The following is a 24613-nucleotide window of genomic DNA, read 5'->3' as shown; positions in this document are numbered from 1 at the left end:
CCAAGATGGCACCAGCGCACTCCAGCCTGGGTGACAGAGAAAGACTCCGTCTCAAAAAAAAAAAAAAGAGTATCAGTCACTGGATTTGGGCCCACCCTACCTCCATGTGACCTCATGTTAACTTGATGACATCTGCAAAGACCCCATTCCCTTCACTGGTAAGTTCGGGGTTAGGACTTGAATATAGCTTTTTGGTTGACATAATTCAACCCACAGCACTGCCGTTTTCATTCCATGTTATGTTTTTTGAGATTTTTGAGATTTGCCAATAAATGACGCTATAAATTATCGGTGAAAATAAATAATTCAAAATCTAAGCTGTTGAAACTCTAAATTATTTTAAGCCTTAAAAGAATGATTATGAGATGAGGCCCGGTGGCTCATGCCTGTAATCCCAGCACTTTAGGAGGCTGATGGGGGTGGATCACTTGAGGTCAGGGGTTCAAGACCAGGCTGGCCAACATGGTGAAACCCTGTCTCTACTAAAAATACAAAAATTAGCCTGGTGTGGTGGTGTATGCCTCCAGTCCCAGCTACCCAGGAGGCTGAGGCAGGAGAATTGCTTGAACCTGGGAGGCAGAGGTTGCACTGAGCTGTGATCACGCCATTGCACTCCAGCCTGGGCGACAGAGCAAGACTCCATCTCAAAAAAAAAAAAAAAAAAAAAATGCTTAAGGACCTGAGTCAAGTGAACAGACAGTTGTATGTAACCTAGGCAACTATAACCTTTTTTTTCTTTGATTTTAGATTAAGCCTTCTTTCTTACATGCATTGTTTTGTAAAAGGCTGTAAATGGCTGAAGGGCACTAGGGAAGAGCCCTTGCCTCTCCAATGTTGTCTTTCACTGTAGATTAACCTCCTTTTACCTGCCTCACACAAAAGCTTCATGGCTCTCAAGCTGTGTTAAGATGGAATGTTAAATATACTCTTTTAAGTTAGAAAGGAAATGAAAACAAGCTGTAGGGAAAAGAAAACAGACTGAAACCAACTAATTAATTTGTTGTACCTCTTAAACCAGCCTTGTATAGAAACTTTGGTAATCCAGGTAAACGTCTTTGTTTTCTGCCTATAAGCAAGAACTTAACTTTTAACTTTGGAACTGATATGGTTTGGCTGTGTCCCCACCCAGATCTCATCTGGAATTCCCACGTGTTGCGGGAGGAACCTGGTGGGAGGTAATTGAATCTTGGGGGCAGGTCTTTGCCGTGCTGTTCTCGTGATAGTGAGTACGTCCCACAAGATCTGATGGTTATACAAAGGGGAGTTTCCCTGCACAAGCTCTTTTTGCCTGCCACCATATGAGACATGCCTTTCACCTTCCATCATGATTGTGAGGCCTTCCCAGCCACATGGAACTGTAAGTCCAGTAAACCTCTTTCTTTTGTAAATTGGCCAGTCTTGGGTATGTCTTTATCAGCAGTGTGAAAGCAGACTAATACAGGAACACTGAACCCATTTCTCTGGAGTCAGTGTCTCCTAGGTAGCTATTCCCAGCTTTTTGCTTGAATAAACTCTTTAAAACTAATTCTGAGTTGGGCATGGTGGGTCAGGCCTGTAATCCCAGCACTTTGGAAGGCCAAGGCAGGAGGACTGCTTGAGTCCAGGAGTTTGAGGCCAGCCTAAGCAAAATAAGGAGACCTCAGCCAGGCACAGTGGCTCACACCTGTAATCCCATCACTTTGGGAGGCCGAGGCAGGCGGATCACGAGGTCAGGAGATCGAGACCATCCTGGCTAACAGGGTGAAACCCTGTCTCTACTAAAAATACAAAAATTAGCCGGGCGTGGTGGCACGCACCTGTAGTCCCAGCTACTCGGGAGGCTGAGGCATGAGAATTGCTTGAATCTGGGAGGCAGAGGTTGCAGTGAGCCGACATCGCACCACTGTACGCCAGCCTGGGCGAGATAGCGAGACTCCGTCTCAGAAAAAAAACAAAAAAAGAAATTTTGGATTTCTTTGATAATTTCAGTTTCTACTGCCTCAACAGAAAAAAGTCTCCAAATTGAATCTTTTTTTTTTTTTTTTTTGAGACGGAGTCTTGCTCTGTCACCCAGGCTGGAGTGCAGTGGCACGATCTCAGCTCAGTCACCTCTGCATCCCTAGTTTAAGCGGTTCTCCTGCCACAGCCTCCCGAGTAGCTGGAATTGCAGGCATGCGCCACCACACCCAGCTAATTTTGTATTTTTAGTAGAGACGGGGTTTCTCCATGTTGGTCAGGCTGGTCTCGAACTCCCGACCTCAGGTGATCCACCCACCTCGGCCTCCCAAAGTGCTGGGATTACAGGCGTGGGCCATCACACCCGGCTGAACCAATTTTTAAAAAGAAAAGTACAAGCCAAGTGCAGTGGCTCATGCCTGTAATCTCAGAGGTTTGCGAGGCCAAGGCAGGAGGATCGCTTGAATTCAAGTGATCAGGACAGGAATTTGAGACCAGCCTGGGCAACACAGCAAGACCGCATCTCCGAAAACAAAAAAGAAGTACAATGACTTAAGAAAGATTGTGTAGTTTGACATTATGGTCAATAGAATACAAATTATGTGACTTTTTAATAACATAATTAGTAACTTTGCTGAAATGAAGACAAGAAAACTAAATTTTTATGGAAGAAATATATAACAATTTAGAAACTGTGAAGCCTTTATTTTTTATTTTATTTTATTTTATTTTTTTGAGACAGAGTCTCACTCTGTCGCCCAGGCTGGAGCGCAGTGACGTGAACTCGGCTCACTGCAAGCTCCGCCTTCTGGGTTCTTGCCATTCTCCTGCCTCAGCCTCCCGAGTAGCTGGGACTACAGGCGCCGGCCAACACGCCCGGCTAATTTTTTGTTTTTGTTTTTTTAGTAGAGACAGGGTTTCACCGCGTCAGCCAGGATGGTCTCAATCTCCTGACCTCGTGATCCGCCTGCCTCGGCCTCCCAAAGTGCTGGGATTACAGGCGTGAGCCACCGCGCCCAGCGTAAAATTGTGAAATCTTTATTAAGCAACCCTGCCTGCCCATCACCAGAGCAGGTGGACGTACCCAGCAGCGACTCACTTCAGTCATCTCATGTTCTGCTAACTTCCAGTCAGATAAAAGCCATCGCCTTACGGATGTCTTTACACGTTAGCATCATGAAACGTCCTTTCATAGCAAGATGTTAAGGTGGCCGGGCGGACCACATTTCCCTGACCCTTGTCAGCCTGAGTGACTGTTTTTATTTATTTGAGATGGAGTCTCGCTCTGTCGTCCAGGCTGGGGTGCGGTGGCGCCATCTGGGCTCACTGCAACCTCCGCCTCCCGGGGTGAAGGGATTCTCCTGCCTCAGCCTCCCAAGTAGCTGGGATTACAGGCGCGCGCAACTACCCCCGACTAATTTTTCATTTTTATTAGATATGGGATTTCACCATGTTTGCCAGGCTGGTCTCGAACTCCTGACTTCAAATGATCTGCCCGCCTCGGCCTCCCAAAGTGCTGGGATTACAGGCCTGAGCCACCGCGCATGGCCGTGACTGCTTTTAAACGCTTGCCTTTCGATGGAAGCCGTTGACGGGGGCCTCTCGATGTCAGGGCCGGGCTGCCACCCCCTCCCGCCCCAGGCAGCAGGACTGGGCTCTGAGCTGAGGGCAGGAGCAGCTGGCGGCTCGCAGCGCGACCGTGGGACCCACCGTGAGCCGCCGCGACCCTCCTTGACTCGCCGTGACCCATTGTGATCCGCTGTGATCCTTCTTAACCCTCCGTGACCCACTGTCACCCACAGTCACCCAACGTGATTCGCCGTAACTCTGGGGTTGTTTGCTGCTTGCTGCCCGAGCCTGGGCGTTCCCGTGGGCGCGGGTGACAGTGCAAGTGCTTGGGACGACAACTCGGGCTCCTCATCGTGGCCGGAATCCAAGAGGCTGCGGCGCGAGGTCTGCGGATTCGGGGGCGGAACCCCGGGAGGGAAGGGGAGCCGAGGGAGACGCCGCAGCGTGAGCCCGCCTGGCCCCAGCGCCTGAGAGGCTCCTTCCGACGCCGCGGGCAGCCCGCGCGGCGCTGCCTGCCGGCCCTCGTCTCATGTCCTCCCGCCGCCCCAAGCAGGGCCTGGGCCCAGCGCACCGGCGGGTAAAGAGGTTGCGGCCCGGGACCTCGTTCGGGGCCCCGCCCGCGCGCGGCCGGCGGACGAGACTGCGCTTCCCAAGCGGCTTTGCGGCCGCGGACTCCAAGTCCCAGCTGTGCCCGGGACGCTGCGCGTCCCTGGGACTCCATTTCCCAGAGTGCCCCGCCCCAGCCTCCCGGCCCCGCCCCCACCTGGCGCCTCCCGTAGCCGGAGCGCACCCGGCCGGAAGCCGCTGTCGGGGCGCCGGCGGTGGGGCTGGACGCAGGTGAGGTGGCACCGGACTCAGCCGCGCCCTGGGCCCTGGATGCTCCGTGAGAGTCAGGGAACGCTGTGGGGGTCTGGGATCGAGGGGCATGGGGGCAGCCTGGGGCTGTGGTAGCGGGTCTGGCTGCGGTGAGGTCTCCCCGCGTGCTTGGGAGCCGCGCGATGCCTGCACAGGGCCGCCTCCCGTAAGGGCTGGCCCTGGGGCCCTGCCGGGGAGCCCGAACAGGTTTCCGGCTCCCAGGATAGGATCCTTGAGGGAGGCTGCGCCCCAACGCCTGTCCTGCCCTGGAGGAATCTGGCTCGCCAGGGCTTTCCAGGACCAGCCAGCCTCGAGTGGGCGTGGGCTGCGCACAGGCACCGTCTCGTGCCTGTCCCTAGCATGCGGGCCTTGGCTGCGAACCGTGTTAACGACCTGCGCCAGGAGCCCCAGTCCCAAGGTTGTCTGCCTCCCCTCTTGTCAGCCAGAGGGGAGTAGAAAGTACCTTTTCTCGGCCCAGTGGGGGGTCGTGGGTTGGGACCAGCTGCTCTGGGCTGGGTGGTAGCTCAGGACTCCTGTGGCGCTGTAGGCTGAGCGCTCCCTGGGGAACAGGGCTGCGACGAGGGGGTGCCTCGGTCCAGCTGGGTCTTTTCTGGTTGCCAGTGGACTATGTCCCCACTCTGAGGGCCTCACTCTGTGCCAGTTGCCACAGAAGAGTGGGGCTCCAAAGGGTGGGGGCATGATGGTCTCAGCCTCCCACTATTTGACACTACAGGTGCAACTGACATGGGTGAACCCCAGGGATCCATGCGGATTCTAGTGACAGGGGGCTCTGGGCTGGTAGGCAAAGCCATCCAGAAGGTGGTAGCAGATGGAGCTGGACTTCCTGGAGAGGACTGGGTGTTTGTCTCCTCTAAAGACGCCGATCTCACGTGAGTGAGCCCATCCCCAGATCTGCCCTTCCTCCCCACCCCAGAACTAAGAGTTCCAGGCTGGGCCTGTTCCTGAGTGTAACAGTAGCTGTGTGTCTGGGTCCTTCCTGCCAGCTGGCTGGCCTGGCCTGGGTGTGCTTGGCTGTGTTCCTAGACAAACACCCTCCCATCTCTTCCCGGAAGCCTGCACCCTCACACCAGCCAGGTCCTGGGGCCACCCTCCCTTTTGACTGTCCCTTCTGCCATAGTCTCACCCAGTCCCTGCACTCGGCACCCAACCCTGGGGTGCTGGTTCCCTCCAGAGCCTCCTGACAGCCTGGCTTCCCACAGGGATGCAGCACAGACCCGCGCCCTGTTTGAGAAGGTCCGACCCACACACGTCATCCATCTTGCTGCAATGGTGGGGGGCCTGTTCCGGAATATCAAGTACAATTTGGACTTCTGGGTAAGTGAGGGTGGCCCCAGCAGGCACTGGAAACCAGGATCCCAGGTTCTGGGAACTTCCTGGCGGGCTTCCCACTCTCACAGGCCCACATTCCCACCGCAGGAAGTCCCTGAGGATCAGGGCTTGGCACAGCCTGGTGGGGGCAGCCCCTGAGGGACCCCCAGTCACTGACACTTGGTGCTGTGGACAGAAGGGCATGCAGGTGGGCCTGGAGGCACTTGGCCCAGTAGGCAAAGCTGTGGAGCTGACTTGCACCATTGGGAAGCTGAAAAGAGCCAGCAGCCACATGGGACTGGGAGCTGGTTCCTGCCCCCTGAGTCCCCAGGGCCTCTGGAGCATCTGGCTTCCAGGACTGTGCTGGCCCCGCTCCCCTGAGCCAGGCCCACCACACACTCCGGGGCGCAGGGGTGTGAACAGCGCTCTGTGCATCTGCTGCCTGTGTCTGGGGGAAGTAAGGGCCCTGCCTCGGCTAGTTGTGTTCCGGAGGGTTGGCCCCACCAGTCTCTGGGCAGCAGCCTTGCCTTAGCTGGCTTTGCTAAGTGTAGGAGGCACTAGGGTCAGCAGAGGCTCAGACCAGATTCTGCCCAGGAGCCCTGTCACCCCAGAGCCCTCCTTGTCGGTGTCTGGGCCTTCCCAGCAGGTTGCCTGGCCACCACCTCTCCCTTCTCCCAAGACCAGTCCCAGTGCTCCAGCCATGCCGTGTCTAGTTCATGCACGGGAAGTGGGGCTTGCGGGGTGGACCCGGCAAGCGCAGGCTCCATTGATCCTGGGAGGTAGAGCCAGGTGGGAGATCCTCCAGGGTGGGGAAGTAGACAGCCCTGTTCCTCGTGTAGTGGGAGCTCCAGCCCAGCCCAGGGCCAAACTGGGCTCCTTCCCAGCCTCCACTACCTGCCCTGACCTCAGCAGCCTCCTGGGTGGGGCCCAGCCCTGAGCTGGGGGTGTGGTTCTCCTCATAGTGGAAGGCAGAGCCAGCCCCTCCTCCAGCCTTGGTGGGGCTGGAGAGCAATGGTGCCTGTAAGTCCAGTGCCTTGTCCTGAAACGGTTAGGATGGGCAGGCTTGGGTCCTACCAGGGCTGAAGGGCCAGGGTGTGTCTCCGCTTCTGCATCTGGAGGAGCAGGTAAGGGCTAGGATCTGGCCTGGGGAGCCTGATCTGTCCCCACCTCACCCCTGCAGAGGAAAAATGTGCACATCAACGACAACGTCCTGCACTCGGCCTTCCAGGTGGGCGCCCGCAAGGTGGTGTCCTGCCTGTCCACCTGTATCTTCCCTGACAAGACGACCTACCCCATAGATGAGACCATGGTGAGGGGCAGGGCCTGGCTGTGGGCGGGGCCGGGGAGCCTGTGGGCAGGGCCGGGAAGTAGCGGCCTCTTCCTGTCCCGCCCCCGCAGATCCACAATGGGCCACCCCACAGCAGCAATTTTGGGTACTCGTATGCCAAGAGGATGATCGACGTGCAGAACAGGTCCTCACGCCCATCCTGCTGAGGCCCAGCCAGGAGTGGGGGAGAGGGCCCCCAGGGGCGGGTGGGGCTGGCTGGTCGGGTCTTCGTGCCAGCCTCAGTAAGAGGCCAGCGGCAGCCTGGGGTGGGATCTCGGGCCCAGGACGAGGGCAGGAGACGCTGTGCCTCCGCAGGGCCTACTTCCAGCAGTACGGCTGCACCTTCACCGCTGTCATCCCCACCAATGTCTTTGGGCCCCATGACAACTTCAACATCGAGGATGGCCACGTGCTGCCTGGCCTCATCCACAAGGTGCACCTGGCAAAGAGTGAGTGCATCCGCCCGATGGGGTGCCCAGGCTCAGCTCGGGAAGAGGTGACCCAGTGCCTCTGACACCTGCTCCCTCCCCGAATCTGCAGGCAGCGGCTCGGCCCTGACGGTGTGGGGTACAGGGAAGCCGCGGAGGCAGTTCATCTACTCGCTGGTGCGTAAAGGAAAGCACGGCTCTCCCCAGAGAACCTGCTCTATTGAGCCCTGGGCTTGCCCCTGCTGGGCCGTCGGGGAGGTAGTGCAGGAGGGAGGCTCCGACCAGGAGAGAATCTGGGCTGAGCTCCGAGAGGAGCCATCTCTGGTCCTCGTGGCAGCCCCATAGGCTCCTGTCTCCAGGAGTCACTGGTGTAGCTCTGAGCTCCGAGGGAGAAAGGAGGGACCCCTGGTCCCCAGGCTGAGCCCCCACTGAACAAGAACAGCAGTATGGAGTCCCCAGCAGGGGCATTTGGGAGAGGGGACCTGTGGCTATACCCATGGTCTCTGACCCTGCCTGTCTGACCTCCAGGACCTGGCCCAGCTCTTTATCTGGGTCCTGCGGGAGTACAGTGAAGTGGAGCCCATCATTCTCTCGGGTGGGTACCTCAGCCCTCAGCCCCCTTCCTCCATGGTGGGACAGGATCCAAGGCTGTCCTGGGAGGCTGGCTGAAGGGTGGGAGCAGGACTATTCACGGGCAGTCGGGCGGCAGCAAGGGGAGGCCTGACCCGGTGGCTCCCCACAGTGGGCGAGGAAGATGAGGTCTCCATCAAGGAGGCAGCCGAGGCGGTGGTGGAGGCCATGGACTTCCATGGGGAGGTCACCGTATCCTCTGGCTCCAGTGCTGGGGGTTGGGCAGGGGCCCCGTGGGCGGGCGCTCAGTGGCCTCCCGGTATAGGGCCAGCGTGGGTGGGACACTGTGGAGGGAGGACGCTCACCCTGGCAGGCGGAGGAGCTCTGCTGTGGCTCCCCTGGGAATGGCAGAGGTTCAAGGGCAAGCTGCGGGGGCTGGGGTGGAGGTGCTCCTTTAGCTGTGGCCTTGACAAAGCGTCCAGTTTGATACAACCAAGTCAGATGGGCAGTTTAAGAAGACAGCCAGTAACAGCAAGCTGAGGACCTACCTGCCCGACTTCCGGTTCACACCCTTCAAGCAGGGTGAGCCCCGACCCCACAGCCCTCCACTTGGTGGCCCCCACACCTGCTGGCCTGCCCCAGCCCCTCCCTCATGCTCGCTACCAGGGCAGAGGTGAGGCGCCCCCTCAGAGCCTATACTGCCCTGGAGGTGGGACACCAAAGCTCTGAGGGGTGACTTCCCTGTCCCTGGGCCTCCTCCCCCCACTTCCTCCCATGCGGCCCTGGCCCTCCCTGTCCATGGCCCTCACCTGCCTGCCTCTGCAGCGGTGAAGGAGACCTGTGCTTGGTTCACTGACAACTACGAGCAGGCCCGGAAGTGAGCTGGAAGGCAGGAGCAGGTGCCAGTGGACCATCGGCTGGCAGAGCCCAGTGGCCACCAGCCGTCAACCCTGCCAGGAGCTAAGGGCACCACCCAGCAACCTGGGCCCGCATTCTGTCCGCTCTGCAGCCCCAAGCATCTGTCCAGTGGGGCCCCCATTCACGTCAGTCCTCAGGGAAACCAGGGCCCGGGCAGGCCTGGCGCTTTGCTCCCACACCAGCCCCCGGCCCTGTGCGTGTCCACTCTGATCCTGCGTCCCACTCCCTGGGAGCCAATAAAGTGCATTTTCACAGTCCTGGCCTTGGCAGCTCTGTGCTGAGCCGTACCCTACACCCAGGCACTGCCCCCTAGCCTGGCCAGTCCCGGGACCCACTATCCCCCTGGCTTGCTGTTCAGCCCCCAAGAGCTGACGATTCCCTGGGGTGGAAAGGCCGCAGAGGCTGGAGATGGGAAGGCACATGTGGGCAGGCCGCAATGAGACTGGTGTGGACTGTCAGCTGGACAAGGATGTTCAGGGCAGGGCCAGTCCCAACCCCTCCACATGTGGCCACCTGCAGGCCTGAGTAACTTAAGTTCACCCGGGCCTCCCTGCCTCAGCCTGAGGGCTCTGGGGAAGCTGGTCTAGTGGGCCAGAAACGTCTAGTGAGACAGTCGAGCAGGGCCCGTGGATGGATCTGAGGGGAGGCTGATGATTGGGTGGCTCGGGCTTCCCCTGGCCTGGCCCCTCCTCTCTGTGGCTCTTAGGCTTGGGTGTGGGTCCCCACCTGGCCTCGTCCCATGGAGAGGGACAGGTGCCTGCTGGACAGGTCAGCTCCAGCCACCAGAGGCGGGGTGTCATTGCTCCCCTGCTCGCCATTCTCAGAGGGGAGACAGCAAAGTCCAGAATGGTTCCCAGGCCAGTGCCTCAGCCAGGCAGGGTGGCGCTGGGGTATAGACCAGGAGCACTGGGCTCCAGGCCCCAACTTGCCCATCGCCCCCTTTCTCAGCGCCTCACACAGAGGGAGTCCCTAGGCCAGAACCCTCTGGTCCACCACGCTCAGGACCCAGACACCCTCCCTGGCTCCTGGCCCAACTCTGGGCCTGCCTCTTCTCAGGGTCCCTCTCCTGGGCGCCCTGTGCCGTCTTCACGCACACGATGCCTTCTGGCTGCAGGTAGGGCCTGCTGCTGCTTCACTTCTTTGTTCATTTGGGCAGCAGTGGTGTGTCCTCCTTGTCCCGGCACTGAGTCCAGACCTGTGTGTCTTGCACCCAGCCAACCGCTCACCTCATCTGTCACTGCCCCTTTGTGTCTAGCAAGCCAAGGTGTCCTCCAGGCCTCCCCTGAGACTGGCCCCCTCTTGGGTCAAGGCCTCCCCACCTTTTAGGCCTCAGCTGAGGTGGCCCAGCCTCCAAAACACCTTCCCTGATGGCACCTTCACAGCGCCTCTGAGAGCATCCCTGCCCTACTGGGATTATTTGGACACTTCTGGGAGCCCCGCCTCCACCCCTACCCCTCACACCGACACCCCAGGACCTGGAGCTCCAGGAGGTGGGTAGGCCTCATTCACAGTGTATCCCCTGGCACCAGCCCTTTGTGGATAAAGGCTCTGCCCATGTGGGGGTTCAGGAAAGGCCTCCTGGAGAGGGTGGCACCTGTGTGGCCGCTTGGATCCGCCAGGTGACAAACAGTGGGAAGAAGCCCAGCCAAGAGCAGAGAGGTGCCCTGGACACCCAGCCATGGCTGGCTGGGTGTCCAGGTCAGCTGAGGGCTCCCAACTGATGCTCAGAAGCCTGGCCCAGCATGGGATGGAGAAGCTGAACGGGGCTGGGCCCCTGGGCTTTCTTTTACCCACTGTGGCCCTGGGCAGTCAGCCAACAACCCTCCTTCACCTCACCTCAGTCCACTTGTTTATGATGAGCTTTGTCCTTATGTATGATGGCATGGCACTGGATGCCTCCGGCCCCTCTCACCTCCCCACAGCCTTGGTCCCGAGCCATCACTGGCCCAGGGGGCCTGGGAGAAAATCCAGGGAGTCTGTGTGGGAAGCGGCTGGGAGGATCCGAGGTGGCAGGAGAGACAGCTGCTGACACTGTGTGCTAGTGCAAAGTGTTCACCACCCACGTTTCTTGGCTGCGGTGGCCGAAGCAGCCTCCTGGTGGCTTTCTATCCCTCTCCACGTCATTTGCTTCAGAGCCTTGACACACTGTCCCGCGTGTGTGCTGACTGTAGTCTGTCTACACTGCCACCAAGCAGGGCTGCAGGGTGGGGTCCAGCCTGTCCTGTCTGCTGCTGTGGGGTGGTCTTGCCCAGGCCCAGAGCAGGGCCCAGGGCTGCATGCAGCTGCACAGTAAATGTTGAATCAATGAGAGGATTTCATTACTGAAGAGCTTAGAAAATGTCAACGGCTTGGCCGGGCGCGGTGGCTCACGCCTGTAATCCCATTACTTTGGGAGGCCGAGGAGGGCGGATCACGAGGTCAGATTTGAGACCATCCTGGCTAACACGGTGAAACCCCGTCTCTACTAAAAATACAAAAAAATTAGCCGGGTGTGGTGGCGGGCGCCTGTAGGCTCAGCTACTGGGGAGGCTGAGGCAGGAGAATGGCGTGAACCCAGGAGGCGGAGTTTGCAGTGAGCCGAGATCGCGCCACTGCACTCCAGCCTGGGCGACAGAGCGAGACTCCGTCTCAAAAAAAAAAAAAACAAAATGTCAAAGGCTTCAGCAGAAAATAATATATGTAACATGCAGCTTTAGATTGGATGATGAAAACAAAACCGCACTCAGATCTTCAAGCCTTATTTTCCTTGTGTCATTTAAAACGACGAGTACCCCCCCTCCCCGACTGTCCCCTCCCTGTCGGTCTCAGGCTCCTGGCCCCGGCCTGCTCTTGGTGACCTGGGCCTCCGCCCCTCGTTCTTCCCTGCAGCTCCACCATCTGTGGTCGGCGGGGCCTCAGTGACCGCACGCTCTGGACCAGCCCCGCAACCCGCTTCACTACCCCTCCCCTCCGGAAAACCAAGATCTGCTCCTCGCACGCGCGGCCGCGACCCCTCCCCGCTCCTCCGGCCTCTCCGAGCGCGAGTACCCCGCCGACCCCGACCCCGCTGGCCCCGCCCCGGTTTCTCTCAGCCAATGAGCAGTGAGGGGCGGCATAGCCTTTTCGGGCCAATAAGCAGCGAGAGGCGGGGTCCCCGCGCCTTGCGAATCTGTAGAGTGCGGACAAAAAGCCGGCCGGAGCGTGCGGTCCCAGTAACCAATCGGCGAGGGCGGGGGCGGGGAGGAGTGTCCTATTGGAGGGCGGGTGGGGGGGGCCTAGATCTGTGGGCGGGGCGCGGCCTGTGGATGGGCGGTGAGCGCAGCGGCGTCCGGAGCAACAAGATGGCGGCTGCTGGGCCGGCTCCGCGGCGCGTGGGCTTCGTGGGCGCGGGCCGCATGGCGGGGGCCATCGCGCAGGGCCTCATCAGAGCAGGTGGGGCGGCGCGGGGCTGGGCCTGCGGTCTGGCGTGGGAGCAGCTCCGTGGGAGGTGTCCTGTGGCGAGAGTGGGGCCGGGGGCGCGGGCCCAGCCACCCGGGTCTCCCCTCCGCTGGGCGCAGCCGGGGCCACGCCTGTTTCCTCTTACTTTTTTGACGTGGCTGCGGGAAGATTTGAGTTACACGTGGCTAGGTGCCGCTTCCTTGGCCGGCTTCCTGGCCGCGTGGCGTTGGCCAGGGTCCCCTCTTCCAGCCTCTGATTTTCTCTTTGCGCGCCAGCCCCACTCTTGGGGAGCAGCAGGGCTTCTCCCCCAGACACCTTGGCTCTAGGGACACCTGGGCCAGACCATCCATCCTGTGCCAGTAGCATCCCCACGTTGTGACAGCCAAAAATGCCTCCAGACACTGCCGAATGTCCCCTGGGTGGGGGGAGGAGACAGGCAAAATCATCCCCTGTTGACACACACTGCTTTATACCCGGGATATTTATGCGACCATATACTCCTCCAGGCATTTAGAAGCCTCTCTGCAGGTTGTGGATAGGGAGAGCTGGGTGACTCTTGGCTCTCTGCCTTCAGCCATACTTCAGGGACCAGAAGAGTCAAGATCAATCGAGAAATAGCTTACTATGAGTCTCAGGAGTTTTACCTGTGAAACCCGGCAGTACCACATGCCTCCCAGAGCTGTACAGGTTAAATGAGACATAAATGTCTATAGCGTTGAGCCTAGTACTGGTGTGTGTGGCTGCCACTGTCGTGATTAACTGCTGTGTTCAGGTTGTGGTGTACACTTCTGTCTTCCTGTTCGACCTTACAAAAATCTAACCCAATCTCTCCACCCCTGTACGCGACAAAAGCAGATAATTTCTACCAAGTAGGCATTTAGCCTCTTCTTGGACATCCCAACACCGACTCTCCCTCCCGAAGAACCTGGGCCCCGATTGGGCCTTCCGTAGCCAATCAACTGCCTTTGTACCCACCACACTCTCCCAAGGCCTGGTGTTCCTCCAGAGGTACTGCCTCTTCTCCTCCAGGCAGCCTCCCCTTCCCTAGAGGCAGAGGCCCCAGGGATCTGTGTCCTCACCAACGAGGTAAGCTCCTGGCCTCCGTACCCAGCAGCAGTCAGGGGCGTTGACTGCCAAGCAGAATCAATGGATCCGATTGCCTGGGCCCAGTGAATGGTGCATCCCGCTTTGGGTTCCTGAGGCCAGGAGGAGACCCACGATGGGCCAGGCGTGGCTGAGCCTGAGAGGCCAAGTGAGCTCCTCCCTCTCCTCTCACTGCCATCCTATCCCACCCCCTCACCAACCCCTCTTCCTTTTCCTTTCTTTCCAGGAAAAGTGGAAGCTCAGCACATACTGGCGAGTGCACCAACAGACAGGAACCTATGTCACTTCCAAGTGAGCATAGAGCGCAGGTTCTTCATACCCTCAGGAGCCCAGGATAGCTCTTGGCTCCTGTCCCACTAAGACACTTACCAGAGCCAGGGATGGGTGGTTTATTTAGCTGAAGTTTGCAGACTGGCTGGTCTGGGCTGGGGAAAGGGAGATTAGAGGCCAGGAGGAAAGTAAGGTTGAGGAGGGCCAAAGCAAAGTGTTTGTGTGTGTGTATGCGTGTGTGTGAGTGCATGCTCGTGAGTGCGTGCATATGCACGTGTGTATATGTGAGGCTATGTGTGTGCACGTGTATATGTGAGTGCGTGCTCATATGTGCGTTTGCACGTGCGTGCGTGTGGACGTGTGTGGTGTGTGTATGTCAGTGCATGTGTGTGTGTGAGTGCATGCTCGTGAGTGCATGCATGTGCACGTGTGTGGCCGTGAGTGCATGCGTGTGCACGTATGTGCTCGTGTGTGTGTGTGTGCAGATGTGTATATGAGTGAATGTGCACGTGTATGAGTGTGTGTGTGTACACATGAGTGCATGCTCATGAGTGGGTGTGTGTGCATGTGTGTGCTCGTGTGTGCATGTGTGTGCTCGTGTGTGTATGTGTGTGCATGTGTGTGCTCGTGTGTGTATGTGTGTGCACGTGTATGTGTGTGCTCGTGTGTGCATGTGTGTGCTCGTGTGTGTATGTGTGTGCACGTGTGTGCTCATGAGTGCATGCATGTGTACGTGTGTATGTATGCTTGTGAGTGCATGTGTCTGCATGTGTGTATATCAATGTGTGCTCGTGAGTGCGTGCATGTGCATGTGTGTGTTTGCATGCTGGGTGGTGGTCACGGACATTCACTGGGAATGGAGGGCTCAGGACTTGGGGAGGCGCTGACATCAGGACAGCCTGTGAGGAGTAGGGCTAGTCTGGGTGAGTCTTGGGCACTGGAGAAGTCGGGGTAGTCTAGACACTTGGCAATGGGAGAGGCCCTGGGACCATGGGAATGTGTGGCTTCCAGCAGGAAGGGCTGTGGTGGAGAGGGTGCGCCGCTCACACAGGCCCTGAGGCTTGGTCCTGGTGTCCCTGGCGCAGGCTCTGGGTTGCCGGACCACACACTCCAACCAGGAGGTGCTGCAGAGCTGCCTGCTCGTCATCTTTGCCACTAAGCCCCATGTCCTGCCAGCTGTCCTGGCAGAGGTGGCTCCTGTGGTCACCACTGAACACATCTTGGTGTCCGTGGCTGCTGGGGTGTCCCTGAACACCCTGGAGGAGGTGAGTGTCCCTTGGGCTAAGGCCTTGGTCCCAGTATAGGCTCTGCTGGCCAGGCTTGGGTGGCAGGCAGCCCCCCAGAGAGCCTGAGAGGTGGCCGACTGGCCCACCTGGATCAAGTGGCTGGGTTTAGGGTTCCCTCCTGGTGCTGTACCTGGGAGGCAGACGCTGGAGCCCACCGCGAGCTGATGTGGACCTTTCCTGAGGCCCCTGCTGGGGCCTGCCCAGCAAGGCCCAGTCCTATAGACCCCCTGATTCTGACCTCTCTCTGGCCAGCTGCTGCCCCCAAACACACGGGTGCTGCGGGTCTTGCCCAACCTGCCCTGTGTGGTCCAGGAAGGGGCCATAGTGATGGCGCGGGGCCGCCACGTGGGGAGCAGCGAGACCAAGCTCCTGCAGCATCTGCTTGAGGCCTGTGGGCGGTGTGAGGAGGTGCCTGAAGCCTACGTCGACATCCACACTGGCCTCAGTGGCAGTGGCGTGGCCTTCGTGAGTATTGCCTCGTCCATCCCCCACCCCACCCTTGGCAAAGAGGGGCCCACCCAAGTCCGTCTGACAGCCTCTGCCCTCAGAGTCCAACCTTGAGGCCTGCATGGTTGGTCCCCAGGCCCACTGGGAGCTCTGCTTGTCCCCGGGATTTCACCGCCTTGGGGATCTTTGAGGCCAGCCCCTTTGCAGACCCTTGGGCTCAGGCCTTGGTTCTGGCCATCCATGGCTACTGCTCTGGGCCTTGTTCCTGAAGGTCCTGAGCCCCCAGACTTTGACACCTATCCCCCCCCCCACCATGCCGTTGCTACAGGTGTGTGCATTCTCCGAGGCCCTGGCCGAAGGAGCCGTCAAGATGGGCATGCCCAGCAGCCTGGCCCACCGCATCGCTGCCCAGACCCTGCTTGTGAGTGAGGGTGTCCCCTGGGGAACATCGGGAAGGCCCAAGCCTGTACCACTTCCAGTGAGCAGGGAAACAGCAGGCTCGAGAAGCTGGGGCCAAGGTTGGGGGTTGCAACGAGGGCAGGCCGCACAGTGGGGACCACGCCACCTCCCCCAGTCACCAGGCCCTAACGCTCTCCTCAGGGGACGGCCAAGATGCTGCTGCACGAGGGCCAACACCCAGCCCAGCTGCGCTCAGACGTGTGCACCCCGGGTGGCACCACCATCTATGGGCTGCACGCCCTGGAGCAGGGCGGGCTGCGAGCAGCCACCATGAGCGCCGTGGAGGCAGCCACCTGCCGGGCCAAGGAGCTCGGCAGAAAGTAGGCTGGGCTCTGGCCATCCTTTCCTGCCTTTGTGCCCCTGCCTCTCCCTGCGCCCCTTCCCCTGAGGACTGCGGCTCCCTCCCTCCTGCGTGAGGGTCTCCTACCTCTCCTTCTCCCCGTGCACAGGGAAATGCAGGGGGCAGGACTTGAGAGGTTCCAGCAGGCGGGGGAGCCCCGACCAGTGGGGACACTCCTCCCTCCCCAGTGAGCAGAAGGCACCGTGGTGGTGGCTCTGCCCCTTGCTGCAGTGAGCCCGCCTTGCTGCGACATTGGTTCTGAGGGGCCCAAGAGATGGCGTCTTAGTCAGTTGCCCGCATGGTTGGGCTCTTGGTCGAGGCTATGAACAGAACTTACGGTAACAGGCACGGCTGGCCCAATGTCTGGTCTGGAGCCGGGGCTTGCCTTTGGCTTTCCAGGTGGCTCCATGCAGCTACAGCCAGGCCAGCTGCCTCATCTCAGCTCTAGGGGGCACGAGCCATGTGGGGTCTGCACAAGAGACCCTCTCCCCTGCAGTAAAGCCAGGGGCCCTGGCCTGCTGTGGTGGGGCCCCCATGGGGAGCTGGAGCCTGCCCTGCAGCCTGGAGAAGAGGGTGGCTGTGGTGGGCATGCTCATCCCCTGCTAAGGAGGAACTGCTGGGCCAGGTCTGCAGCAGTGCTGGGGTGGCACCAGGTGGGCAGTGGTAGGTGGGGCAGCTTGAGGTCTGGGAGGGTGGCCCTGGCCAGCCAGGACAAATGCAGACCCCTGGCTTTAGTTTAGATACAGGCTGCCTCTTTCCTTCCTATCCTAAGCTCCTGTCAAGTGGCCAGGTGGCTCTAGGCCCTCCTGCCCCTCGCCTAGGTCAGGGGTCCTGGAAGGCCCTGTGGCTCTGGCACCACCACACTGGCCTCTGACAGCAAGACTTGGCCCCTCCACCTGTCCCTAACGGACAGCAGGTCAGGAAAGCCAGGACTTAGGGGAGAAGCAAACCCCCAGGATTGAAGGCTAGGGTTCTAGGGCCTTTGGGTTGGGAGGGCCCAGGCCAGACAGCCTCAGCTCCGTCCCCTGCCCCACAAGATTCACCTGGGCCTCCAGTCCCACGCTGGCCCCAACTGCTGCAGCTCTCGGCTTCCACCCAACAGCCTCGAGGTGAGGTGGGAGCATGCCCTCAGCGAGGCTGCGCAGCGGGTCCTGCTGTGGCATCTCCCTGTGTGCCTGGGCAGATCAATCCCCCAGTGCAAAACAGGGCTAAGGGCACCTGCAGGACAGCAGCACGCTCCATCTCTCATGCTCAGCTGCCTCTGCGGCCACAGACTGCTGCCCTCCACCTGCTCTCTCCTACTCCCCCGAACCTAGCCCGTCCGTAAGCTCCCTCCCCCGCCGGTTCCCAGGGCAGGCTGACTCAGTCCACTGCTTGGTCCAAGCCTGGCCCTGGCACTTTTCAGGGTCAGCCTAAGGAGATGGGAATAAAGAGGCTGGAGAGCACCAAGTGAGCTCATGTTTCACCAGAGGTGGATAAAACCAAGTTCTGGGCTGGGCCCAGTGGCTCACGTCTGTAATCCCAGCACTTTGGGAGCCCGAGGCGGGCAGATCACAAGGTCAGGAGTTCGAGACCAACCTGACCAACACGGAGAAACTCCATCTCTACTAAAAATACAAAATTAGCTGGATGTGGTGGCGCATGCCTGTAATCCCAGCTACTTGGGAGACTAAGGCAGGAGAATTGCTTGAATCCAGGAGGCGGAGGTTGCAGAGAGCCAAGATCATGCCACTGCACTCCAGCCTGGGTGACAGCAAGACTTTCTTGGGGGAAAAAAAAAAAAGGTCCAATGCCTGCCCCATAAGTTGAGGCCTGGAACCTTGGTCAAGGACAGGTGTCGGGTGACGGAGGTGCAGGCACTGTGGACAGCAGAGGTCTCCCCATGCCTGCTACAGGCCTCCACATCACCTGGGGGCTTTGTAGGGCATGGAATTGCAGTTTCCCCTGCACGCTGTCACCCCAGGGACTGTGTGCCAAGCCTGGGCAGGTCTGGAGCCTGGGGTCTGGTGCAGGCGGCCCCCTGAAGGTGGACAGCCCTTCTGACAGCCACCTGCATTCACACCGAGCCCATCTGCAAGGAGAAATCACTGACTTTGAACCAACACCTGTCTACCCCTGGGACCTCTGACAAGCCCTGGGCACTAGGTGAGCTCAGCTCGGGAGGTGGAGAACCCAAGCCAGCCACTCCTGGGCCAGCTGGTGAGGCCTATGACAAAGACACAGGCTCAGGTTCTCAGGGCACGGCAGGGAGCGTCGTGGTCAGCCAGGCCTCCCCTGTGCCTTCTACTGCCAGGCAAAAACTGTTCTTCAAGATAGAAAGCGATGGATATGATTACGGTATCTTCTTTAACCAATGTTCCACTTTTATGTGCTGTGCCCCAGCTGTTAATCTAGGGGGTATTCCTGATCCAACCATTGGATCAAGAGTTTAAAAATAAGACTTCAAAACAGGGATGCTCATGAAGTGGACATGTCCAGCCTTTATTAGATAAAGCCACTGGGCCCATCTGACCAGGCAAGCTGAGCTGTAAACAAGCTCGCCAGTTAGAGGAAGGGCCCTCAACAGAGCAAGACCCCGCAAGCCCAGGGACTCCGACATGCTGTTGGGGCTGCTCCCCATGGGTGTCTCAACTAGGTAGCTAAGGGGTTGGGGTCTCTGCAGGACCACCCCCCAGTCTGGGGGTGCTCCCCTTCCTTTCCTACCACATTGTGATGTTTCATCCTCAGCTCAGTGGACATCCAGGGGGTCACCCAAGCCTGCAGGTCCCTGGGCCAAGGCAGTGGCCTCATCCCTCTGAAAACGCGGGTCGGGTGGTTTCAACAAAACCTGCACTCATCTTTCCCTCCTCAGCACCTTCCCTTCTCCAGCCCCCCCAAGCCCAAGAACTCTGACGATGCGGACACAGGGGTCACCAACTGGGAAGTGCAGTGAACAGGAGCTGGGGCCTCTTGGCGGCCATCTGAGCTGAGGACAGCTGGCTGCACCTCAGAGGCCACAGGCACCCCTGTGCCTGCAGGGAATGCACAGAATCTGCCAGAGCAAGACGCCAGGCCCTGCAGGCAGCCATGGCTGTTAGAGGAAGCAGATGCAGCCTCACCCCGGCCCGCGTCTGTCACCACAGCCAGGGCCTGGCAGGCAACGGCACCCGCGCAGCTTTGGGAAAGAACACTTAGCCTCCCAAAGGGTTCCACCACCTCCAGGGTCCACTACAGCCACCAACCCTAGGGTCTTTCCATCACTTCAGACACTGAGCAGAACCCAGAGAGGGTTAGTGAGCTGCAGGTAGGGCTGGGACGGGGCCCCAGGTTCCAGCCCAGGGTCTCAGGGATCCATGGCTGGCACTACCCACAGGGCCAGCATGGGCAGAGCAGCCTTCTCAACAGCGGGGCCCAGCAGCCAAGCCTCTGTCACACAGCACCGTGTGACAGCACACCCCATGCTAGGGAGCAGATGCTTTTTAAGCCCTCTTTAGGGGGTATTCCCTGTCTAGTAAATGCCAGCAGGCAGACCCACTCTTGACAGGCTCCTAATGTCCCCACCAGCTTGCACCTGCCTTTTTTTTTTTTTTTTTTTTTTTTTTTTTTTTGAGACAGAGTCTCGCTCTGTTGCGCAGTCTGGAGTGCAGTGGTGTGATCTCAGCTCACTGCAATCTCTGCCTTCTGGCTTCAGGCATTTCTCATGCCTCAGCCTCCTGAGTAGCTGGGGTTACAGGCACCTGCCACTACGCCCAGCTAATTTTTGTATTTTTAGTAGAGACGGGGTTTTCACCATGTTGGCCAGGCTGGTCTCGAACTCCCGACCTCAGGTGATCCACCCGCCTCAGCCTCCCAAAGTGCTGGGATGACAGGTGTGAGCCACCGTGCCTGGCCTCTTTTTTCTTACAGCAAAAATAAGTGCTGCCTTGCTTATAGAAAGTGACCATCCAGGGACTGGGGGACAGGCCACAGCCACCCTGAGAGGAGTGGGCCCACCAGCACCAACGCCAGGCTCCTGGGACCCCAGCCAACAAAAGGGCTGAGATGGGAAGAAAGGCTGGAGATGAAAGCCTCACCAAAGACGCAGTGGCAATGAGTAGCTGGGCTGAAGGGCAGCGCCAGGGGCTGCCCAGACCGCGGACAAGGCCCGGCTGTGCAGCCCTCACTGGCACCACGGCCATGAAGTCAGCTCTTCCTCAGAGCCCTGGAGGCGGGCCTCGCAGAGCAGAGGTGGTGTCCCTGCCTTGGGGACCTGGGCCCCTGGGAAGGTGCTGGCCCAAATTTCTCGGGCTTTCTGCAGCCCATCCCCAGCAGTTCAGGCCGGAGGCTCTTCCTGCAGGTGGTGGTGGCCTGATGGGCTCAGCAGGTGTGCCTGGAGCTGCTGCCCTGAGCTCTGCTCAGGGAGTCTTTCTTCTTCCCACATTTTCCACACCCTCCCTGAGCGCTCAGATTTTGAGATATAGATATATACATATATATATGTATATATTTCTTCACTTGGGGGCAGTTCCAAGGAACTGTTTGTTCCTGGACCTGTATAAAAGTCACTTTTGGGGGACACTCCCTCCAGCTGCCCCACTGCCAAGCTGGTGCACAGCCCTTCCCTTCTCTGTGCAGGCCTCCAGCCTACCCCTGCACTCCACAACTCTGGGTTTTCAAGGTTCCCTCTGCCAGGAGGACACTGGGGGCAGGTGGGGACGAGGGGCCACCACCTGGAGGCAAGCAGGCCAGCTCCCTGCCCCTCACACCAGCTCGGGCAACATCTCTGCAAAGGCAGTTCCCACCCTCCCTGGGAAGGCATGGGCATCCCCGGCCCAGTCCAACCAGAAGGACTCTAGGTCTAGACCTGGCCAGAGCAGAACAGAACCAGCGTTGGACAAGCCCTGGGGCCCTTTCCTCCTTTCAAACTAGGCCTCCCAGGAGCGGCTTGTCAGCCACATCCTTGGCAGTCCCAGGAGAGGCAGAAAAGTCTGAGGGCGGGGAGAAGAGCCCACAGAGGGTGGCACTGCATATTGCCCCAAGGGCTGTCAGTGCCAGGGCCTGCTTCCAGGTAAGTCAGGTGGCTCCGGGCCCTGGGACTGGACAAAATGGTCTGTGGCTGATGAAGCAGGAGAAACTCTCCTGCCATTGGCCAAGTCACCAGGGCCCAAATCCAGGCAGCTGACAATCCCAAGGAATAAGAGATCTGTTCAGACCAGTTTTCTTAGGGAAAACTAAAAATCCAAGGAAACGGAACTCTACACCTCCCTGCTGCACCCAGAACCTAAGGAAGCCCCAAATACAGGGCTCCACCCCTCCCCACTCCACAGTACCTCGGGCCTCTGACCTCCAGAGAAACCGCAGGGCGGCCCGAGACCAGCCCACCCGGCACCTGTTCTCACCGCCCCTCTGAAGAGTATCTTTAAAAACAGATTTAATGTGTTAAAAAAAATAGAACCAAGTGGTGTGCTTTGCCACTGAGATGATTGTGCTGTGGCTCCAGGGCCACATAGCACCAGGGCTCAGTAGCAGACAGGAGTGTCGGCCCTCGTCCAGTGCATGTGACTGGTGCAGGGGTGGAGGCCCGACCCCACGGGGGCCAGAGAGGGAACACAGCCACCTGTTCGAACAGGCGCTGTGCCTTGTATGCCCCGCATATGTGCCTGCCCTGAGAGGAGCATGGGCCGGGCCTCTCTTCCAGCTGTGCCCCCAGGGTGCCAGTGAGGCAGGGCGACCTCTCACCAACAGAGCTCCTCCAAGCCATGCTGGATTTGGATTCCTGGAACCCCCTGTACCCATGGGGTGGGCCACCCCAGGGGGAGAGGAGGAGAGATGGGAGACTGTGTGTGTCCCCTCCCTCCAAGTGCAGCAGGAGAAAGGTCACTGGGCTGGCCTGGTCACACACCGTCATAGGGGCCTGCTGGGGTATGCCCGATGCCCCCCAGCCTCCGGGCCATGCTGATGAGTGAGCGCAACTGCACCAGCCTCAGTGGCCCCACCTCTCTGGGGTCCTGGCTCTCCAGCCACCGCAGAGCTGTCTCTAGCCCCCGCACGGCCTCCCCGGCAGTCGGCACTGAGGCTCCTCCATACTCGGTGGCCTCCTCCTCCTCCTCTCCGCCCCCAATGGCAGAGGGCAGGCTGGCTGGGGCCGGAGGGGCTGCAGGGGGCAGGGCTGGGCCCACCTCCTCCCTGCAGCCCTCGGGCGGACCCCCATCATCGTCCAGGTGTAGCCACTCCGCAACCTCCTCGGGAGCCAGGCACTTGTAGGCCAGAGCTGCCAGGTGAGTGAGGTCGCTGAGCACCCTGCTGTGCTCGGCGGCTTCCTCGGCCTGGGCCGGCTGCCCAGCATTGTCCTCGCCCGGCCGGGGCTCGAAGGCGGCCCGCAGGCCCAGCAGCCAGCAGCGCTCAATGCTGCCCGCCTGCACCAGGTCCCAGGAGAGGCCGGCCAGGTAGAGCATGTCCTTGAGCATGAAGCTGCGCATGAAGTCCAGCGGGGAGCCGCTGGCGCAGGACACAGCCAGCCGCAGCAGCTCGCGCTTGTACAGCTGCTTGAAAGCGGCCACCACGCCCTGCTCCAGCGGTGCGGGGATGTGTGCCCGGCTGCTGCCTTTGGACAGGAACAGCACCCGCACAGCGCCATCCGGCGTCTGCAGCTCCTCCGGGGGGCCGAGGGGCTCCGGCCTGCACCGCACGGGGGCATCCTCGCTGTCCTCCAGGGCGGGCATACTGGCAGCTGGGCTTGGGCAGGGCGGGTGGGCCACCAGCAGCACGGCCTTCTGCTGCAGGCAGCTTCGGCGCAGATAGCGTTTGACGCCTGGGACAAATTCCTCAAAGAACCAGCCCCGCAGCAGCGGGCGGCTGAGCCAGGCGTCGGGGCTGTAGCGGTAGGAGGCCGGGAACTTGTCCTGGTTGTGGTGGCGCAGGCTGGGCGGGTCCGGCAGCCGCCCGATGACCAGCGGCTTCAGCTTGTGGCTGCCGGTCAGGTTGGCGGCCAGCAGCACCGTTACGCGGTCGCCCCGCCAGCGCCGGCCACAACCCCCCGCCCCGGGGTCCCCTGCGCCCGGGGGCGCAGCCTGCTCCGGAAGCAGCTTCCAGTAGAGGCCGGTGACGTTGGCGTTGTAGATCTGCTCGTCGCCGTAGCCGCCCTCGGCGGGGGGCGGCGGGGCCGGGGCGCGGTCGGGCAGGGGGCCGGCGCCGGAGGGCAGCGCGGGCTCCTCCTTGACGGGCGGGCCGGGCGCGAGGCCCGGGGCTGGGGGCCCGGCCTCGCCGTAGAAGCGCTGGCTGGAGATGCCGTGGCGCTTCTGCCAACGCCAGAACCAGCCGTGGCTGGCTTTGAAGGTGCACTCGGGCCCGTAGATCTGGCGCGCGAAGGCCTCGGCCTGCGCCTGGATGAGTGGGCCAGACAGCGGCACCCCGTGCTGGCGCAGCGCCAGGAACCAGGCGTAGACGGCGCGGTCGATCTCCTCCTCGTTGGCCAGCCGCATCTTCTTGCGCTGAGTGCCCACTTCACCGCCCAGCTGCTCCAGGAACCAGCGCAGCTTGGGCTCGTCCTTGAGCCAGCCGCGCAGCGTCCCGCCGGGCACGCCGAAGTCGCGGCACACACTGGCCTGCCGCTCGCCGCCCTTGACGCGCTCGATGGCCTGCAGCTTGTCCTTGATGGAGTAGGCCTTGCGGAAAGCCATCTTCACGGCCACGCGGGGCCGCGGCCCGGGCGCGGGGGGCGGCGGCCGTGCAGGGGGGACGGGGGCTGGGGCAGGCGCGGGGGGCCCGGGCAGGGGATGGCGGCCGCGGCGCGGGACCGGGCCGGCCGGGGGGCCCGCGGGGTACATGGCGGCGGCGGGGGCACCGGGGCCGCGGGTCGCGGGAGCCACACGCCCAGCCGCTCGGGGCGGGGCACTCGGGGGCGGGGCCGCGCGGGTCCCTCCCCTTTGTCCCGCAGCTTGGCGGGCGCACGCGCGCTGACCCAGCCCGGCCCGGCCCCGCCCCGCGCCTGCGCGCTAGCCGCCTCGTGCGTCACTCGGCGCGTGCCAGCCGCCGGCCCCGCCCCACCGGCAACACCACTGGCAGCGAAGCGCAGGGGGGCGCGCGCGCTGCCGCCCGTTCCCAGCACTTGTGCAGACTCCTCCGGGGAAGAGCGGCCTCCGCGGTCATCTCCAACGGAATTCTGCCTTTGAAGTGTCGGGGCACGGTGCGTCGAGGGCCCTGGCGGCCAGGCGGAGCGTGTGCAGGGGTCGCGTCCCCCCCGGGCCCCTGGCCCGTGGCTCTTGGTAGAGCCCAGTGCTTCATTTCCCGTGCGCGGCCGGGGCGGCCCTCCCTTTCATCAGTCTTCCCGCGTCCGCCAATTCCTCCTCCTTGGTCGCCGCGTCCTTGGCTGGCGTGTGAGTACCGCGGCCCCCGCCGGAAG

The 24613-nt window shown here is 60.6% G+C and overlaps 4 protein-coding genes across 15 annotated transcripts in view; 3 read left to right on the top strand and 1 right to left on the bottom strand.

Annotated features, from left to right (window-relative positions):
- Nucleotides 1–4231: 4231 nt before the first annotated feature.
- GFUS (GDP-L-fucose synthase) lies at nucleotides 4232–9188 on the top strand. 4 transcript variants are annotated; one of them, XM_055287543.2, is made up of 11 exons: nucleotides 4232–4341; nucleotides 5093–5249; nucleotides 5580–5694; nucleotides 6869–6997; nucleotides 7087–7160; nucleotides 7331–7464; nucleotides 7556–7620; nucleotides 7972–8038; nucleotides 8186–8265; nucleotides 8496–8595; nucleotides 8839–9188. In XM_055287543.2, the coding sequence occupies exons 2-11, from the start codon at nucleotides 5104–5106 to the stop codon at nucleotides 8892–8894; spliced, it is 966 nt and encodes a 321-aa protein (XP_055143518.1). In that variant the 5' UTR covers nucleotides 4232–4341; nucleotides 5093–5103; the 3' UTR covers nucleotides 8895–9188. The 4 variants fall into 4 exon arrangements, with proteins under 4 accessions (XP_055143518.1, XP_055143517.1, XP_055143516.1 ...); XM_055287542.2 differs by having other exon boundaries at nucleotides 4257–4387; XM_055287541.1 differs by having other exon boundaries at nucleotides 4265–4393.
- A 2997-nt stretch (nucleotides 9189–12185) lies between these two features.
- PYCR3 (pyrroline-5-carboxylate reductase 3) lies at nucleotides 12186–17699 on the top strand. 3 transcript variants are annotated; one of them, XM_055287537.2, is made up of 6 exons: nucleotides 12186–12342; nucleotides 13679–13743; nucleotides 14808–14987; nucleotides 15261–15473; nucleotides 15784–15876; nucleotides 16056–17699. In XM_055287537.2, the coding sequence occupies exons 1-6, from the start codon at nucleotides 12216–12218 to the stop codon at nucleotides 16236–16238; spliced, it is 861 nt and encodes a 286-aa protein (XP_055143512.1). In that variant the 5' UTR covers nucleotides 12186–12215; the 3' UTR covers nucleotides 16239–17699. The 3 variants fall into 3 exon arrangements, with proteins under 3 accessions (XP_055143512.1, XP_055143513.1, XP_063499734.1); XM_055287538.2 differs by having other exon boundaries at nucleotides 12203–12342; nucleotides 15321–15473; XM_063643664.1 differs by having other exon boundaries at nucleotides 12203–12342; nucleotides 15784–17699.
- The window catches only part of EEF1D (eukaryotic translation elongation factor 1 delta), a 28325-nt gene continuing 17643 nt past the window's right edge, over nucleotides 13932–24613 (top strand). For 3 of the 7 annotated variants that reach the window (XM_055287529.1, XM_055287528.1, XM_055287522.1), the window contains exon 1: nucleotides 24441–24587. The gene's annotated coding sequence lies outside the window, so the exon portion shown is untranslated. Of the gene's footprint in view, nucleotides 13937–24377; nucleotides 24398–24440; nucleotides 24588–24613 lie in introns of those variants that run through there. The other 4 variants (XM_063643657.1, XM_055287525.2, XM_055287530.2 and 1 more) reach the window with 4 other exon arrangements.
- TIGD5 (tigger transposable element derived 5) lies at nucleotides 18717–24038 on the bottom strand. The gene has a single exon (XM_055287531.2). It carries the CDS (start codon nucleotides 24036–24038, stop codon nucleotides 22107–22109), a length of 1932 nt encoding a protein of 643 aa, XP_055143506.1. The 3' UTR covers nucleotides 18717–22106.

Source organism: Symphalangus syndactylus, chromosome 7 (genome assembly GCF_028878055.3).
Source record: "Symphalangus syndactylus isolate Jambi chromosome 7, NHGRI_mSymSyn1-v2.1_pri, whole genome shotgun sequence".
Classification (NCBI taxonomy): domain Eukaryota; kingdom Metazoa; phylum Chordata; class Mammalia; order Primates; family Hylobatidae; genus Symphalangus; species Symphalangus syndactylus.
The sequence above is the reverse complement of the archived record's forward strand: the minus strand, read 5'-3'. Positions and strand labels throughout refer to the sequence as shown.

What these genes read in the sequence shown, in the direction of transcription:
- TIGD5 (XM_055287531.2), bottom strand. Translation starts at nt 24,038, where the DNA reads ATGTACCCCGCGGGCCCCCCGGCCGGCCCGGTCCCGCGCCGCGGCCGC.
- PYCR3 (XM_063643664.1), top strand. Translation starts at nt 12,216, where the DNA reads ATGGGCGGTGAGCGCAGCGGCGTCCGGAGCAACAAGATGGCGGCTGCT. An exon ending in CCCTGAACACCCTGGAGGAG is followed by an intron (nt 14,988 to 15,260) that starts GTGAGTGTCCCT and finishes CTCTCTGGCCAG; the next exon opens with CTGCTGCCCCCAAACACACG. An exon ending in GTGGCAGTGGCGTGGCCTTC is followed by an intron (nt 15,474 to 15,783) that starts GTGAGTATTGCC and finishes CCGTTGCTACAG; the next exon opens with GTGTGTGCATTCTCCGAGGC.
- GFUS (XM_055287539.2), top strand. Translation starts at nt 4,720, where the DNA reads ATGCGGGCCTTGGCTGCGAACCGTGTTAACGACCTGCGCCAGGAGCCC. An exon ending in CAAGGTGCACCTGGCAAAGA is followed by an intron (nt 7,465 to 7,555) that starts GTGAGTGCATCC and finishes CCGAATCTGCAG; the next exon opens with GCAGCGGCTCGGCCCTGACG. An exon ending in GTTCACACCCTTCAAGCAGG is followed by an intron (nt 8,596 to 8,838) that starts GTGAGCCCCGAC and finishes CTGCCTCTGCAG; the next exon opens with CGGTGAAGGAGACCTGTGCT.